At 39.7% G+C, this 18,219-nt stretch overlaps 1 protein-coding gene across 1 annotated transcript; it reads right to left on the minus strand.

Annotated features, from left to right (window-relative positions):
- Positions 1 to 6,199: 6,199 nt before the first annotated feature.
- LOC109479430 lies at positions 6,200 to 16,530 on the minus strand. Its single transcript, XM_019781396.1, has 8 exons — positions 16,484 to 16,530; positions 16,047 to 16,100; positions 13,290 to 14,489; positions 12,353 to 12,442; positions 10,430 to 10,915; positions 9,059 to 9,274; positions 8,232 to 8,426; positions 6,200 to 7,497 (listed from the first exon to the last, which is right to left on the minus strand). The coding sequence occupies exons 2-8, from the start codon at positions 16,048 to 16,050 to the stop codon at positions 6,293 to 6,295; spliced, it is 3,396 nt and encodes a 1,131-aa protein (XP_019636955.1). The 5' UTR covers positions 16,051 to 16,100; positions 16,484 to 16,530; the 3' UTR covers positions 6,200 to 6,292.
- Positions 16,531 to 18,219: the final 1,689 nt, after the last annotated feature.

The raw sequence follows: 18,219 nt of genomic DNA on the forward strand, positions 1-18,219 counted from the left end.
GACAACTTTGTGGGTAACAATTACTTAAAATTTCAGAAAAAAATCTTTAGAAACAAAAAAAATATTACAGAATATATAGTGCTGGGGTCCGCGCGGACCCCAGGTGTACTGTTTAGGGTTAAAAAGCTCAAAATACTGTCCATAAATGACATAAATAAACTACAAACAAGTCTTTTAATGTACAAGATAATGAATAAATGTCCTTGCCTTCCTGAAACCTTCCACGACACCTACACCTTCTTATTAAACTCAGACATCCACAACCACTTTACACGCCAATGCAATTATTTAAGGCCATCCAATGCGAAATCGAATCTTCGTCAATTTACAATCACGTACAGAGGCCCAACAATCTGGTTCCAAAGTTGTTGGGTTTTTTTCGACGGCGTTGACGCGTTGAAGTCGTGACAATGGTAGTTAATGTGATGGAGCTATTATTCTATTTAGTATGAGTAGGTTTTGCTAGTTTTGTTGTCTTTATTCAGTGGCAATCCTAGTGCGTTTATGTGTGAGTACAGTTGTCCGTTTTGACAGGATGGGCCGGCGTGAGTTTGTACTGTACATGTATAGGTTGACCCAGCCTATGTTCTGGGTCAATGTCGACGTCGCCAGTGTTTGCAATTGGTTGTCAGGTTGAAACTGTGGGGCACATGTCTTCTTTTTTTTCAGTGTACATGCAGCGACCCTCGGCCAAGAATGGTCATAACGGGGCACACGACAGCCAACGGGCACCGTCTCTTCCGTTCCTGATCCGGGGAAGCTGACCACTGATGGACCAGACATGTCAGCCACCCATCCATCTGACCAGGGATGTACTTCCCCGGGCACTTTCTCTTCTTCTCTTGCATTAGGGAGCAGACCGTCCACGTCAAGCCACAGCCGGACACACCCTCATCCCCCGAAACAACCAACGTCTGCATCCCCAGCCCTGAGACATCCATTCCCGGTCCTGGGAGAGCTGTGAGGCCAGTCACACCGCCTGAGACCGACGTGAGGGCAGTTCCTGGCACAGCCGATGCGACGAAGCCAATGTGAACGTGCTTTTCGATGTCCAGTAGAGGGACGCAAAAGACAATAGAGGATGCATGATCGATACCAAATGTCATAATGTATGAAGACATTAGCCAGAGGACCACCCTTTGACCAAATTGTTTGATTGTCTGGATCCATCATATGTCCTAACTGCAAGGACAGTAACGACAAAACATTTGAGCATACAGAACGACAGTCATTGTAACATTGTAGTAGTTCAATTGTATTGTCACTTATTTTATTACACTGGGCTTCTCCAGTAGCCAGGCTTTGAGATTGGAGAATGATAGACAGTCTATATTGTAATCGAAACTGATTGCTGTTATTTGGTACATCCAGTTATCAAACTAGCGAGTACAACGGCCATATAAGATTTGTTCAATGATTCACTGCTATACAATAATCTCTTAAATACAAGGGAGGCATGTATGCTATTTATAGCAGGACATCTGCATAGTTTTTGTACAATATCCAATGAATCTGCATCATATGTCTCAGTACAGGTGTCTCCCACTGCAAGGTCAGAGGTCAAGTCTAAAAGTCTTGACCAAAGCAAGTCTCTGTGTCATTCCTCAGTTTGTCACTTATTAGAGTTAGGTCCTAGGTCAGACAAAAAAAAAAGGACTATTCTGTTATGAATGTTAGGCAGGACAGGTTTCAGGATGCTTAATATTCAGATGGACAAAATCACATCCCTCAACTTCATCTCATCAACTGAACGTACTAACCCTGTACTTGAGGACAATCTGTCGTCCCTAGGCTCAGCCTCGACAAGATCCTCAAGACCACCCTACTAATACCAAAACTCCATGCCATTACCACTTACTAACCCTGTACTTGAGGACAATCTGTCGTCCCTAGGCTCAGCCTCGACAAGATCCTCAAGACCACCCTACTAATACCAAAACTCCATACCACTTATCCCACCTACTAACCCCTGTACTTGAGGACAATCTGTCGTCCCTAGGCTCAGCCTCGACAAGATCCTCAAGACCATCCTACTTATACCAAAACTCCATGCCACTTATCCCACCTACTAACCCTGTACTTGAGGACAATCTGTCGTCCCTAGGCTCAGCCTCGACAAGATCCCCAAGACCACCCTACTAATACCAAAGCCTCACCATCTCATCATAAAAAAAACAACTTTAAAGTTCCGCCGCATTAGGTCCGCCAAGTTTCCTTCCCGTCATGCTAAGAAAATTACGTCAAGTGATAAACACAATCAGACTCGCCTTTATTACGTCAAAGCCATCGCCTCTATACACTCCTGACAAAATGAACACACAACCAGGTAGGATTAGAGTTACTGCTCTTTCCAAACATACCGCTAGGTGTCGTCCTTACACTGTAACCCGGTGACAGGTCCCACAATGCATCTCACTCAACTTTGACCTGCCCCATTGCATGACGGGAAACAAAATGGCGGCGCCCATAAAATCCAGGTAAAATAGAACACGGGAAACAAAATGGCGGCGCCCATAAAATCCAGGTAAAATAGAACAGGTTTTGCTATCGCAAACCTGTAATAAGATACCCTCTTTGGTCGACTCTCTACAAATGGACTCGTCTGGCGACCTTTGACATCTCTGATAGCGCGAAGATGGTACGTACACATGAGTACATGTGTACATGGCGCGAAGAGGGAAGTTTCAAACCAGCATTGAACCGGCGTTCTCCTCCTTCTGACTGTCACTGTTTTATAATCTGCATGTTAGGGGACTGTGTTATGACTTGCTGAAAAGGCCTCTGTGAGTGTTTCTGTTTTGTTTTCATCTATAGATAACCTAATTTAGGAGGTCCGTAAATTTAACCTCCGAAAACAGTTGTACACAGTTACTGCGTGGAGAGTAAGGATTGGGGGAGATAATGGTTAATAGACGTGAGTTGTAGTAATGTTGCACAACATTTTCACCACAAATCTACAGACTATATGGGAAGCTCAAGGAATTCCTTTTTTTTTATTTCGTGATTTTAAAGTCAAGATTATCAAATCTTGCTGGATGTCCCCAAGTCAGGTCACCTGGGGTCAACAGATATCCAGTCCTGCTTACCCACATAGTGTACATCATGTAAGTACAAGTAAGGCCACACCAATTCAATTTGTTGGTTCTCGGATTCGCCTCTTCGTTTTTTTCTGATTTGCAAAAAAAAAAAAATGATTCTCGTCCTGTATCAACTGAAAAATGCTCATGTTTTGCCCCCAACAGTTGAGGAAAGTCCTTTTCTTCCTAGTTGTTACAGTTTTCCCATCTATCATTGCAGTGGTTTGATTAAAAGTTCAAAATTCAATGTTTAAATTTTAACCCAGCCTTTTTTGTTGACTTCATAGCTCATTCCGTAGCATTTAAGCCTTATGCCTAGACCTGTTTTTATTTTTATTTTTTTTCGCCCTGTCGCTTCATATTTTTTCGGAAAAAATCCGAGAACCAACAAATTAAATTGGTGTGGCCTAAGTTATATTTAGTTAAATCTCATAGCACAGTAATGTTGTACTCGTCATATCTCCCAACATTGAGTGTTTCTTTGAATATACCATATCATTTGAATTGTGGACTGGAGTAGAGATAAACCTCAAAATTCTTTATAACGTTAGTTTTATGAATTAATGAATGACTGGTTTATTAGGTAAAACATTGCAGCCCCTCAGGCTGAAATACGTTCTACTTACATAGTACATGAAAGTACGTTTCACTTACATAGGACACAACTCATGATCAATATGACGAATAGCATAAAATATTACATAGTATTAAAATGTCGATTAGAATAAAATATTACAATAACAAAACATCTGATTGTGGTTGATTTACAACGTATTATTTGCTCGTGTTAAGCAGACTCGGTAGAGACGGTACAGGGCTGTTTTGAAATCGAGCAGTGCGGCAAGGCACCAGTGTCATTTTGTTAGAGTTTCTTAGGTTCCTGCCGTGCTCCTGTCGCCGTGTGTTGGGGAGGAGATCAGCTGTAGTTAAGTTTGAAATCAATTCTACATAGTACAAATGTACAGTGTCTTAATCCTGAGAATACTACTAACATTGTGATTCCTTTTCTGTTGAACAGTATTGTTAAGGTCTATCCTGACAGCAAAGGTGAGGTAGTATAGGTTCAACAAGATATTATGTCCCAGATACCACAGTGATAGAGATAGCATTTACATATAAACAGTAAAATGCTGTTTCTGGTGACTTGTAAATTTACTGCAAATCTAAAGCAGCTTCCATTTTTACCTCCATGAAAAATGGAGGTATTGTTTTTGGCGGCGTCTGTCTGTGTGTCTGTGTGTGTGTCTGTGTGTGTGTCTGTGTGTCTGTGTGTGTTTCCGCAACTTTGTGGTCAGCATAACTTCAGAACGCCTTTATGGATTATGGTGATATTTGGTATGTTGGTAAGTCTTAGGAAGACAAACGTCAAGGTCAAGTATGGGCCTCCTGGTGGATGACCTTGGTACTGCAGCAGAACTTCCGGTTTTTGTATCTTTGGTCCTGAACATGCTATGGTCTTGATGTTTTGGTGACAGATTGCTTTTCTTGTCAGGAATAAGTGGTGTGAGTTTGGTCCCCCTAGCAGCTTGTTCTGGAACTGCAGGGCACTTTCTGGCGAAATGTTTAAAAGCCAATAAGTCCAGATAGGAACAACATATTTTCAAAATTTTTGGTGTGTAGGTAGCTGAGAAAGAGATGTACATGATTAAATGCAAATTATGCAAATGAGGACTTTATTTGCATAATTAATGAGGAAATTCTATGATTACAGTGTTTTACATTATACTGCTTTCATACATGTAATGTATGTAACCTATGGCAGGCAGAACATCAACAGATACTAACTATGCAAATGATGACCTAATTTGCATAATCTATGCAAAAATTCTATGATTTCTTAATGGTGAATAATGGGAATGTCATACTTTGGACATCTGTAAGTTCATCAAAAGTTAACATACATCACGATGCATATATCATTTTAATGCAGACGTAATTTGCATAATTGAAGAGGAAATTTACATTTACATATCAAGCCCATATTTCATGGAGGTATGAAGTCTCGGAATTCTTGTTTAAATACAGTACTGTATATTGTTATCAAACAAGTTTAGTCATTTTACTTTTTACAGCCTTATACTTAAGTTGTTATCACCCTCCTGCAGTGTTACAGATTACCCAGTTTCTTGGTAATGTCCTCCTGTTGCTGTTTGTCTCCTGTCTCCATGGCGATGGTCATTGCTGATTGATAGTGAGATCTGGCCAGGTCCATGGCCAGGTCCAGTTTGCCCAATGCCTTGTAGGAACCAGCTATGTTTTGATATGCTGCTATCTGTTCAGTCTTGTCTCCACTTTTTTGGCTCATCTTCAGGTGCTTCTTGTGCCACTCCAAACGTTCCTCATTGTAAATAAAAGTGATACAACTTTAACTTCTCACAGTTTGTAAATGTCTCAAAAATTCAAAATGGCTGCATCAACTTTTCCTGGTGAACTTTGGTTTCCACACTGTATTTTGTTGCTGTGTACAGCATTGCAATTTTTGTTTGGAAATTTTCTAATAATACCTCATATAAAATGTATCTACATGTACTTTGCATGTTGACAGAGAAAACAAACAACTGAAAGTCTTTAAAAAAATTAATGTTCTGAAACTGATATGTAGACTGTGGTAGAGATAGAACTCGAAATGGTTTATTTTTTAAACATGAACTCATAGAACAGAAAACAAACAACTGGAAGTCTTTAAAAAAATTAATGTTCTGAAACTGATATGTAGACTGTGGTAGAGATAGAACTCGAAATGGTTTATTTTTTAAACATGAACTCATAGAACAGAAAACAAACAACTGGAAGTCTTTAAAAAAATTAATGTTCTGAAACTGATATGTAGACTGTGGTAGAGATAAAACTCGAAATGGTTTATTTTTTAAACATGAACTCATAGAACAGGGTCTTATGATATTATTACATTCCCTTTCTGTTGAACAGTGTTGTTATATATCAAGGTCTATCCTGATGTGCTATTTACAACAAAGATGAGGTAGATTAACATGATATTTTGCCCCAAATACTGTGATACATGTAACATTTAGATATGGCAAGGAAACTGCTTTTTTAATACAAGTTACTGCAAAACTTAAAAGCAGCTTCCATTGTTGAAATACAGAAAATAGGTCCTGGAGTTTTGTCCTGTATGTTGTCAGTAAACAAGTTCAGTCATTTTACTTTACATATTGTACTGTAAAGTTGTAATTAGCCTCTTGTATTGTTACAGATTAGCCAGATTCTTGGTAATGTCCTCCTGTTGCTGTTTGTTTCCTTACAGTCTCCATGGCGATAGTCATTGCTGACTGAGAGTGAGATCTGGCCAGGTCCAGTTTACCCAGTGCCTTGTAGGAACCAGCTATGTTCTGATGTGCTGTTATCTGTCCAGTCTTGTCTTCACTTTCTTGGCTCATCTTCAGGTCCATCTTGTCCCACTCCAAACTTTCCTCATACTCACCCATGTCATAATGGGCCAGTCCTAGTCTATTGTAAGCCAGCCCCTCCCTATCCTTCCTCCCCAAGTCCCTGGCTAGTGCCAACATCTCTGTGTAGTACTTGTGTGATTCCTGTGGTTCGTGTAGCTGTTCTCTGTGTAAATCACCCAGCTTACAGTAAATGTCCATCTGTTGAGTCTTGTTTCCTGTCTCCATGGCAATGGTCATTGCTGATTGATAGTGAGATCTTGCCAGGTCCAGTTTACCCAGTGCCTCGTAGTTTACAGCTATGTTTTTATGTGCTGTTATCTGTTGAGTTTTATCTCCACTTTCTTGGCTCATCTTCAGGTTCTTATTGTCCCACTCCAAAGTTTTCTCATACTCCCCCATGTCATAATAGACCAGTCCTAGTCTGGTGTAAGCCTGACTCTCCCAGTCCTTCCTCCCCAACTCCCTGGCTAGTGCCAACATCTCTGTGTAGTACTTGTGTGATTCCTGTGGTTCATGTAGCTGTTCCCTGTGTAAATCACCCAGCCTACAGTAAATGTCCATCTGTTCAGTCTTGTTTCCTGTCTCCATGGCAACAGCCAAGGCTGATTCATAGTTAGTTTTTGCATCTGACACTTGACCTGACAGTGCTAATGATAAGGCCAGGTATTTGTAAGCTACACAAATATTAGTTTCATTTTTGGTTTCCACTCCATAGATAGCCAGAGCTTTCTCATGATTTCTAAAGGCTTCCTGTTGCAAACCTAAGATATCACATGTTAAACCTAGTCTGCTGTAGGCCTTGGCTTGTTTTCTGTCATCTGACAGTTCCTGAGAACACTCTAACATATTCTGATAATACTGCAGAGCTGACTGTAAGTAGTGTAGTTCTGTCCTGTAGAGATCACCTATCTGACAGTACAGGTCAAACTGTTGTGCCTTGTCTACCCTCGCTGCAGGTGTGTTCAGTTCAGCAAGAGAGACTTTTATGCTGAGCCGTGCTTCCTGGCCACCTGAGATTCAGGAGAAAGATTGTCAAAAAAGTAATATTTGTCCCATGTATGAGTATATTTCAATGACCTCATATGTTTGCAAAGCAATATTAAGCCGGGAAATTCTCCTAAAGAACTATTTTTTTGTGATGGACTGACTATACTTACAGGTGAGTCATATGTTATTAATAGTTTTTGTTGACATATTTGAAAACTTGTAAGGCAAAAAGTAAATTTGCAAGATAAACGGTCAAAAGTCCATTGTCATACTAGATTCTGTGCAAAAAGCCAATTATCAAATTGAAGAATTAGTGTCACCATGTGGAAAAGTCAAATTCTTTCTGGACAAAGTTACATTATAGTATACATTTGCACAGGTACATGTAGTATGTAGCTACAACTCTCAAAAACATACATTTTCCCTATGTTTACAATATTATGAAACAACACAGGCCATGTATCATGCATTAGCTCCATATGTTCGTACATCTACAACTGCCTCAAGAAGCGAGAAGAAGTTTGATCCTGAATATAGTAGCTAACATTATGATTAGTATGTATAGTTTTGGTAAGATATTGCTGTAATTTTACTTTTGCTTTTATGACCTGTACTTAGCCTGTAAGAGCATAAATGTACAATAAAGGTCTTTCATTCATTTATTCAATATCATTATAGAAAATACCTGATGTAGGATGTATAACCACTATACAGGCCACAGCAGGTTGTCAGTATTACCCTTACCCAGCTCCCTTACCTGTACATGTAGGTGTGTAGGGTCTACTTGATCCTGATCCAGATGTGGCAGGTGTATGTCCAGATGAACCAGCCGAGGAACTTCTTCTGGGCCTCCTGGGTTGTCCCTTCTGTTGTTCCAGTTCCAGTGAGGCTAGTTCTGAGATCAACTTATGCATATCTGTGCCATCAGGTGATTCTGTAGGGTGTTGAACATCTGTGGATTATAATAATAGATTTTCACTGAAGAACATGAACATGCCCGAGGGCTAATTGCGAGTACAAACAACATGACATGAAAAAAGAAAATGGTATGAGAGACTTTGTCTAACATTATACAATATAGAATACAATACGGGATATTCCGTATCATCCAAGGTATCGGCCCGAAGGCCGGAGGGCGATCCGACTCACGAGAGGGCCGGGACTGAGGGCGATACGGAATACACCATCTTGTAATTCATTTACATGTATTTGCTATAAACTTTCTGATATCAAAACTTTTTATAATTCACTTCTGTTACAGAGGTCAATTATGAAGATTTGATACCAGAAAGGTTCTGTTAGTGTTAGATAATTATATGACATTCATACTCATTTGTCTTGTATGAAATGGTAATAATACATGTAGATGTTCATTACGCAAAGGAGGACCTCATGCATAACTTGACATTATGATTGATAATGAAAATCTTGTTGGTTAAGGTATATGTATGAGGTCATTGGGATTTCTAGTTGAAATGCTTTTTGAGAGGACATCAGACTATACTTGCCTTTCAGTGATTTATAATGGTATTGTAACGTGTATAATCAATTCATTTGCTTTTCCATACTGCTTCTGTATCTTACCTGCATTTGGTACACTTGCAAGTCTGATCTCAAATTCATCCAGGCTGTCCTCTAGATCTGTCTGTGTAGCTGTTGGGATGTGCAGCTCCTGTTGTTTCCCAAAAGACCTTGTCAGGTTTGTACCATCCAGATGAAGTACATCCAGCACACTGGCAGTGGTGTGGGTGGGTGGCTGGTAGAGAGGGTACTCCTGGGGTAGTCTTGGGATTGGTTGGCCTTCAACATTAAGTACAAAAAATCAGTGTCTTACCAATTTTATTGAAGGATAATTGGACAAAAAACGTGTCTAAGTACCTTCGCCAAGAAGGTTATGTTTTCAGGGGCGTTCGTGTATGTGTGTGTGTGTGTGTGTGTGTGTGTGTGTGTGTGTGTGTCTGTCAACACGATAACTTGAGGTCTTGATGGATTGTCTTGATACTTGGTAGGTGGGTAGGTCTTGATGAGACCTCAAAATGATTAGATTTTGGGCCACCTGGCGGCTTGTCATGGTACTGCAGCAGAACTTTCGGTTTTGATATCTCATGATCCAGACATGCTAGGGTGACGAAATTTAAATGGTAGATAGCTCTTGTGCTGGGGATAAAGTGACATGAGTTTGAGCCCCCTAGTTGCTTGCTCTAGAACTGCAGGGGGGTTTAATGGACAAATGTTTAAAGGGGGATAACTCAAGAACCGATTGATGGATCATCGTGATTTTTGGTATGTAGGTAGCTTGAGTGATGCTTGACATAATGATATTACAATTATGCAAATATGGATGTAATTTGCATAATTAATGAGGAAATTCTATTTATCAGCTGTATTCCATAATAGGAAGTTCAAGCTTGTGACATATGTTATTAAGAATGAGAGAAACACAGGCAGATATCGATTATGCAAATGAAGACTTAATTTGCATAATTAATGAGAAAATATTATAATTGCATAGTGGTAACTTCCTGGAATTTTATACTTGGGGTGTTTGAAAGTTAAGTTAAGGTGAACATAATTAAACTTAACTTATTCAAATAAGGACCTCATTTGCATAATTTATGAGAAAATGTCATGGCATTCTTTGTTAAGATAAGACTATCTTTTGGTGGAGAATATGATCAACAGATATAATTCATGCAATTGAGGATCCTATTTGCATAATTAGGGGGACTAATATATAATTTCTTAATCATAAAAGCTAACATCATTTGGCAAAGGTATGAGATCGTGGAACTCTAGCTTAGAATATTACAATCACGTTTATCTTCAGTCTGCTTGGATAACTGTAATAGTAGATTTTGAATGCAGTTTCACTTTGAACCTCTCAAAATATCATAACATGATATTTGATAACATTTGATGTTAAAGATGGGATATGAGTAAGTGTTATGAAGTTACCTTTGGCAGCAGGTGTGGTGAGTAAGTAGACCAGGGCCTTCCTGAAGTCCTCAATCTTAATGTTTGTCGTCACAGAAATGCTCACTGCACGGAGTTGTTGTAAGATTTCCTTCCTTATCAAGCTATCAACCAGCAGGTCATTCAGCTTCCCACATTTGTACATGTACCAGAGTTGGCCCAGCCCAGATTTGTCTCTACATTTCAGATAGAAGACTAGACTTTGTGTCTTTACACCAATGACACTGACACCTTTTATATTGCTCAGTTGCCTGACTGCCTCGGTTGTATTTACTAGGTCTTCAATAGTTTTTATTTCTGGCTTTATCTGCTTCAGCAGAAGCAGAGTTTCATCCTTAGTGATGTCAATGGTGACAAGGGCTGCTTTTGCTGAAGCATAGCTTAGAAATTGCTCTGGTGTTTTAACACTAGGTATCACCTGTGCAAGTATCTCTACTACAATTGGCAGAGGGGGAGGTCCTGGTACTTCTGAAAGAGATCAATAGATTATGATTGATTTTAAAGACCTGACCTACTGTGCAGACATGAGGCAATGGTTAATACAATGAGGGCGCATCACAACCATAAAACATAAAAAGACCTAAATCCATTACTGCTCTCAGGGCATGTAATGATACTGTGCTTCAAGTTCGAAGTCCATTTTAATTACACACACACAATCATTGCATTCACATAAAGATCGGACTATCATGGTCGACTGTCACTAGTAACAAAGACACCCCCACCGTCTCACCGCGCCTGTTACTTATTAAGCGCGACTGGCAAATTCCCGCAACAGTTGCGGCCAGCACCGCGAGTGTTACTGCCGTGGTACCACTTATCGGCCCCTCACCATCTGCCTGAAGTTCCAACCCCCCACCGCTATTCCAAACAACGGGTTTTTGTGGACCATTCCAATTTGCCTCACAATTGTAGGGGTGCATCTGCAATATTACATTGACCGCGAAAGCAGCAACGGCAAAAGTACACATTCGTGCATCAATACGGGCATGCCCGCAGACGGCGTGTAAAATTGCGTGCCGATTACACAAAGAGAACCCAGTGTTTTGACTGCGAACACGAAAAAACGGCTCTTCACAACACTTCGTCCGGAGGTCCTGACTTCCTTCACGGAGTAATAAACCAGGAGTGCCAATGCAGGGAGAACACAATCCCAAACGTGGCTCAGCTGCAAAAGCGCCACCTACATCATGATTATATATTGGCTACATACATGTATGGCAGCGAGAAGGAGAACTCTAGTCAGAAGCTTTGAAGAAGGTGTCTGATAGATGCCAAAACGTAAGCAAGGTGAGACTATACTGGTTGTGTAAAAGAAAACCCATACACATGACATCTTGTAAATAAACTAGTCTGCACAAAATCATTTGTTTTGTTCAAGACTTAGTGAAGAAAGAGAACCTTAGGCCACACCAAGTAAATTTTATGGATGACGTCCGCGCGCGCATTGATTTTGGCCTGTTCCTAGAAAAAAATCAAGAAATTCCGCTTCCTGTAACTATGACCAAAGAGTCACGACGGTGCTGCAAATCGTTAGATTGACGTTAAACCCGTAACGCGAAATGGGTAAAGAGCAAAAATGTGATGAAAGAAACAGGACAGGACGACAACTGCTGTTCCACCTGATTTATTGCTATTTTGATGGTGAATGAAAGACTTCTTGCTTGTTACACTGTGTCACCTCATTCAATTTGTGTCCTAACATTTGTCGTCTCTTAGTATATTTCTAATCTAGACATCTTGTTTTTTAGGGCCCTTCTTGTTTTTTTTTTCGCCCTCTAGCATTAGATTTAGGGTCTCTAAAGGACGTCATCCATAAAATTTACTTGGTGTGGCCTTATGTATTCTTTAAGATACAGCTAATGATAGTGCTGTGATATTGCCTACAGTTAATCATACATGTACCTTTCAATGGTTCCCTGATTCTATTGGCTAAATCCTCTACATGAGCTGCAGCAGCACTTTCCCTCTGGACTTCAGAAGGGTGTTGTGCACCTGGATGATAAAACAAAACATAAACATCTATCATTCAATAACAATATGTAGATCTTGCTGCATGGATGTGAAATGTGACTAAGCATGAATTTGGAACAAATCTTCATCTGTGACTAATGATCATCCCTTTTAATAAAAAAGGACCAAGGACTAGTATAATAATAATAATTTACAAAATGTCATGTAACTCAACTAGTCTAAACTTGAAACAATATGTCAAATTGATATTTTATTTATTCATTTATTTATTGTTTGATTCAGGCAGAGCCCATAGACAACATAGACAACACAAAATACATAGATCTAAAAATACAATGTCAGGACAGGATACAAAATACAGGATAAAAGAAACTGAGAGAAGGCCTATTTAAGGTCTGCTTACCAACTGGCAGTATCAACGCCAGGATATGGTGGAAACATATCAGTTATTGCTTTTCAAATTATATAACTTTTTTTGTTACAAATAAATGACTGTTATGTGATTAACATTGATGAACATTAATTAGTTATGTAAAATATACATGAAACAGCCTCCAGTTTAATTCTGGACTAATTCCCATACCTCAGCAAATGTACATTTGTACATCTACATGTATATGGGCTAATATCGTAACCTATAGGTAAAAATGATGTAAGAAATGTGGCGGCCATAGAGAACCTAATTCTGCAGAATTCTTCCCAGAATTCTAGCTCCAGTTCAGAATTCTGCAGAATTGGGTTTAATCCCTAAGGGGCCATTGATGGCTACCACATATTTCTTACATCATTTTTACCTTTTTTACCTATAGTTAAAATTAGACCATCTAGATGTAAGGTTCCTGAGATATGGGAATTAGTCCGGATTTACCTGTATCTGTACAGGCTTTGATGAACTGCAGATGGAACTCTTCCCAGTACTTTGAGGACAGAAGTTGCTGCTTGCCTCTTGCTGCTGTTTTGAACTCTGCTCTGTTGTGTTTCAGCACCCTCTCTATGGCATCGGCCCAACGTCTGACAGTGACACCTTCATCGCTTCCATCCATGTCAACAATGGAATGATGCAGTTCATCTACATGTTCATGGATGAAGTCTGCCAGTCCAGATTTACTGGATACAAGAACAGGAACGCCTGCTGCGATGGCCTCCAGGCCGACCAGTCCGAACGGTTCAGCACGAGAAGGCATCAGGACCAGGTGGGCCTTCATCATTTCTTTACAGATGTCCTTCTGGGTGTCATAAGGGAGGAAGGTTACCTGTAAGTTTGCTGACTTACAGTGCTCCAGGATTGCCTTGGTGGCTTCAAAGTCATCTTTGTTGACTCCTATGACATGAAACTTGACTTTGATCTTCTCTGCAACAAGGCTCAGGGTTTCAGCAGCAAGGTCATATCCCTTCAGCTTCTCCACACCCTTCACCCTACCAATGGACAGGACCACCATTGTCTCTGTGTCCTTGTATTCAACCTCTGCATCTTCAAAGATCTTGGAAGGTCTTGGAACAAACTTGACATGCTGAGGCCTTTTGCTTGCAGGTATAGCTCTGAATTGTGTCTCAAAGTGATCAAATATCTTGTTTCCAAGAGAAAAGACCACATCAGCCTCTTGTGCATCTTCAAGGATGGAGTCTTCCTTCTTCCCAATGCCCATGGCCTCCTCATCTCCCTTGTAGTACTCGGTGTCTTCCGGTATGTCACTAGAAAAGAGGATAACCCCAGTGTCTGGGTACCGTTCTTTCTTTATCCTTACTGCTGCCCTACTTGTAGCATTAGTATGTCCCACAGTGCATCTAATCTTTGGGGGGAGATGTGGATATTTCACTTGGTGGTCAAAGGTCAGCCAGTCCAAAGTGGGGTTAGTTCTAGGATCATCCGGGTCAAGTTTAGGCAGTAACAGTTCCACTCCATCTTGCTGTGCATCTTGTTTGTCCTGTTTGCTTGCTTGTAAAACAGTACTGAAGACAGGAATGTCAAGTTCATCTTCCTTGAGTATTTTTCCCAGTTTCGGATTGATGGAGATCTCTCCTTGAGATGCATTGTACCCATCCTGAATCAGCAAAACAGCAAGGCTCTCTGTAAGTGTAATGAGGGAAAATACCTGTTACTTGACTACAATGTGTAATACATGGAGATCATGTAAATGGACAGTTCATGTAATTTCATAAATGTTCCATGCAACAGTGCCATGATTCAGAATAAAGCAAGTCATGACACTGGCAGTTACCCAGTAGAAGCTATTGTTTTGAAAAGTTCAACAAGAATTTCTTACCGTCATTAAGTCATGTATTTAGAGCTTTAAATTAATTTTATAATCTTTGTTGTTTTATTTTGTGTCATTAACTATGGAAATAATTTTGTATTGATGGTCTTAACTGATGGTCTTCTATACTCAAGTTACATTGTATGTGTGTTTGAAAATCCTATCCTTTGGAGAGAATTCCTTTTTTTAATGTACATGTACCTTGTGGAAGAAGGCCTTGTTTTGAGAAGCGTGTGTGTGTGTGTGTGTGTGTGTGTGTGTGTGTGTGTGTGTGTGTGTGTGTGATTAACTATCCTGATATTTAGGATCCCCTGGAGATGGGTAGGTCTTGATGAGACCTTGATAGATTTATCGCATGGTCTGGACATGCCAAGGTGATGAATTTGGGCTGGTAGGTACTAGTAGTTCTTGTACCAAATATCATCACAACCCATCCAGGCTTTTTAAGTGCTGGCCACAAATATGTGGAAACACACACACAAAAATGTACACACGCACACACACACACGCGCACACACACACACACGCACACACACACACGCACACAGACTGTACAATACCTTCATTTTTCATGGAGTTACAGTGTACATGTAACAAGAGAACCAGCATATGGTATGATAAACCATATCTAAATCTATGAATAATTTAGAAACTAAAGACTGACAGAAGTTAATATACATGTAATAATAACCTTTTTTCCAACAAGAATGTGCTGCCAAATTGCTCAACAATTCTGAGGACCTGATTTGCATAATATATTATTGTTGAATGATGTTCACATTGATACATGACATGTGATAAACGTGCAAAAGCTCCAAGTATGAAATTCCCATAATACCGATATGGCATTATGATATGCAATGTCACCATTTTTCGTGCAAACTACATCCTGATTTGCATAACATACATGTACATCATATAGTTATGTTAATCAAAATTTAAGCTATCTACATATTAAAAATCAGTGCTTAATCAATCACTACAAGATATATATATATATATAAATTCCTGAATGGAAATTACAGAAATTCCTAGTCCAAAGAATTGTTGCAGACAGATTACAGATGTATGCAGTATGCTTGCCCCTAATACATCACCAGAAAAACGGCAGAGGTAATAAGTAAGTAGAAAGTCTGCAAGTTTCAGCATATATCAACTTTCGTTCCACAACTTTGTATTCAGACCGTAAATTTCCGAATAAGGTACGCATGCTGATTAAAGTACCCCTGATTTGGGGCAGATTGGAGACAAATATTGCTGTCATAAAATGGCAAAACTCGAATAAAATATGCACCACAGTTAACACGTTATCATGTACATGTATGTCTTTTAAGTTCGTATTGGCTCAGGTTATTATGAGTGCTACTTACCCATCTTTGTCCCTGTGTATTAGCTGTGGACTTTCATGCTGTCTTCATATGCTGCTGGTGAGAAAAATAAGATTTAAGAATAAGACACTATATGTGGCAACGATACACAGTGGTAAGAACTATTTTGTCTTGAGTTTTCATGATTTTAGGGGTAGTTTGTTCAACAAAATACAAAGAGACAATTGTTCAGATTGTTGAGAAATCAATTTTAGGATAAAACTATAACAGGTTCTTTGAAATGTCAAGGTTTTTTGTGGTGTTAACTTAAGCAGCTGTGATTTTTTTGTACCTGGAAGCAAAATGTTTGGTAGCCATGCAGGAAGTTTTTCAACTCAACAAAATTTAAAAAGTTTGCAACTTTTTACGGAAATTACAGTTGTAGATAGTGACACAAGAATGTATTCTTTTATGTTATTAAAGTCAAGAACCTAACTCACCTGTGGTAGACTCTAAAATCATGACCTTGTCCATGACTTCAACCCATCAGAGAGCCAGGTAAAGGTAGCGTCTCTGGCTTAAGGTCAAAGTGCACCTGAAAAGGGACACTTGTTACAGTCCTTCTCATTGGCCGATTTTACTGTCCAAATGTTTGTGAATTTTTTTGCTGCTGAACGTACATTGTATTTCTTCATATTTGTGATTAGTTTTACTTCAGAGAATGGCAAAAGTTATTCAACATCGATGATGACAATATTTTTCAAGGTCGCACCACTTGGAGATCCCCTAACTTACACCAGTGCAGTGTCAGTTACACCTAGTCATGGGGCATACCACAAAGAATTGCAGGGGTGCCAAACTTTTCCTTACCTCTCATTCTTGTACGTGGAGGTCATAAGCTAAGATATCAAAGTAGCTTCTCAGCAAAAGTTGTAACTTGTTATTTTTTGTTACATCATAGATCCATTGCAATATTCAGTAAAACTTATGAGTAAGCAGTGTGTGGGTAGTGGATTAGAAGGTTCTCAGATACGTTTTGTTTGGTTTGCCCACAGTCACTAACTGAGTTAGCCACACTGCCAATGTAAACAATTCAGTCAATGCATGATGGATTGTAGAGCACAAAACAAGCTGGTTGAGTGATTTGACTAGCCTGTTTGTGTTTGTCGTTGAGCAATCCTTGGTAGTAATGTCTATTGACGACTCGAGTTACTAGATTTGTACCTATGAATGACAGCCAGTTCCTGAATAGTTCATAGTGTAATGAGTGCTGTAAAATCAGGAAACGCTTAAATGATTGCTACACAAGGATGCTCTTAGTGTTTCTTAATATGTCCTTTGAACAAAAATTCCACAATGGGTACGTAGTTACAGAAAATATCAAAACACAGATCAGAGTTGGGAACCCATAAAAGAAGGGAGACATAGGATTAACTTCAACAATCTTAGATCGGACACTAACCTGGCTGATAAGGAAGTAAAGGAAATCCAGTCTCTGATAGAGGAAAGTGGAGGACGGTTCGAATGGACAAAACAATGAGCGGTACAGAATATTTGGCAGGAAATAAGCAAGCTTTCTGTTGAGTTAAAACACAATATTAATAATCATGTAGACAAATGGAGATATATTAATCAACCAAACTCAAGTTTATGGACCTTGTTTGTATGTTGGCCTTTGTATTAAAGTACAATAAAAAGTTATTAATAAGCTTCCCCAAGACATATTAACTAGATGCCCATGGCAGATATTTGCTCGGCAGCAAATACAGCATATTTCAGTCCATACTCCCACTCTAAAATAGACTGTTCCATATCCACCATAAAATCCCATGTAGTGCTCCGGGTCTGATATCAGTAGCCAATCAGCGAAGAACAATAGTTCCGCCTACCTTCGTAACAAAGCCGATCTTCACCGACTATGACCGAGGCTCTGTGATTGGTCTCCGAAGAATTACGAAAGTTGTCTTTTGTTCGGCGCGTAACTTACCTCCCAGTGCCTCTCGTCATTCCAACGCACCGTGACCCACATTGACGAGGATTCCTCCTTCATTGTTCACAAGCCTTGTCGGGCCTTGGCTAGTTTTTTGGTCCGCAGGGAACCAGAAAGAGCGCCTCTGTTGGGCGACAGTGCGCTCTCCGCAACGTAACATTTGTCGGAATTTTGTGTTTCCGACCAAGCTCAAAGAGTGTTGGTACAAATGCATGTATAGCTATTGTAATTTGTATCGTGGTTGAT

This window comes from Branchiostoma belcheri, unplaced genomic scaffold (assembly GCF_001625305.1).
Source record: "Branchiostoma belcheri isolate BF01 breed outbred unplaced genomic scaffold, Haploidv18h27 scaffold487, whole genome shotgun sequence".
Classification (NCBI taxonomy): domain Eukaryota; kingdom Metazoa; phylum Chordata; class Leptocardii; order Amphioxiformes; family Branchiostomatidae; genus Branchiostoma; species Branchiostoma belcheri.

Bases quoted from the DNA above. Each gene is read 5' to 3' on its own strand.
- LOC109479430 (XM_019781396.1), bottom strand. The intron at 10,916-12,352 runs GTACATGTATGA...GATCTCTTTCAG, and splicing joins AATCAGGGAACCATTGAAAG to AAGTACCAGGACCTCCCCCT. The intron at 8,427-9,058 runs GTAAGATACAGA...TATAATCCACAG, and splicing joins TGCAAGTGTACCAAATGCAG to ATGTTCAACACCCTACAGAA.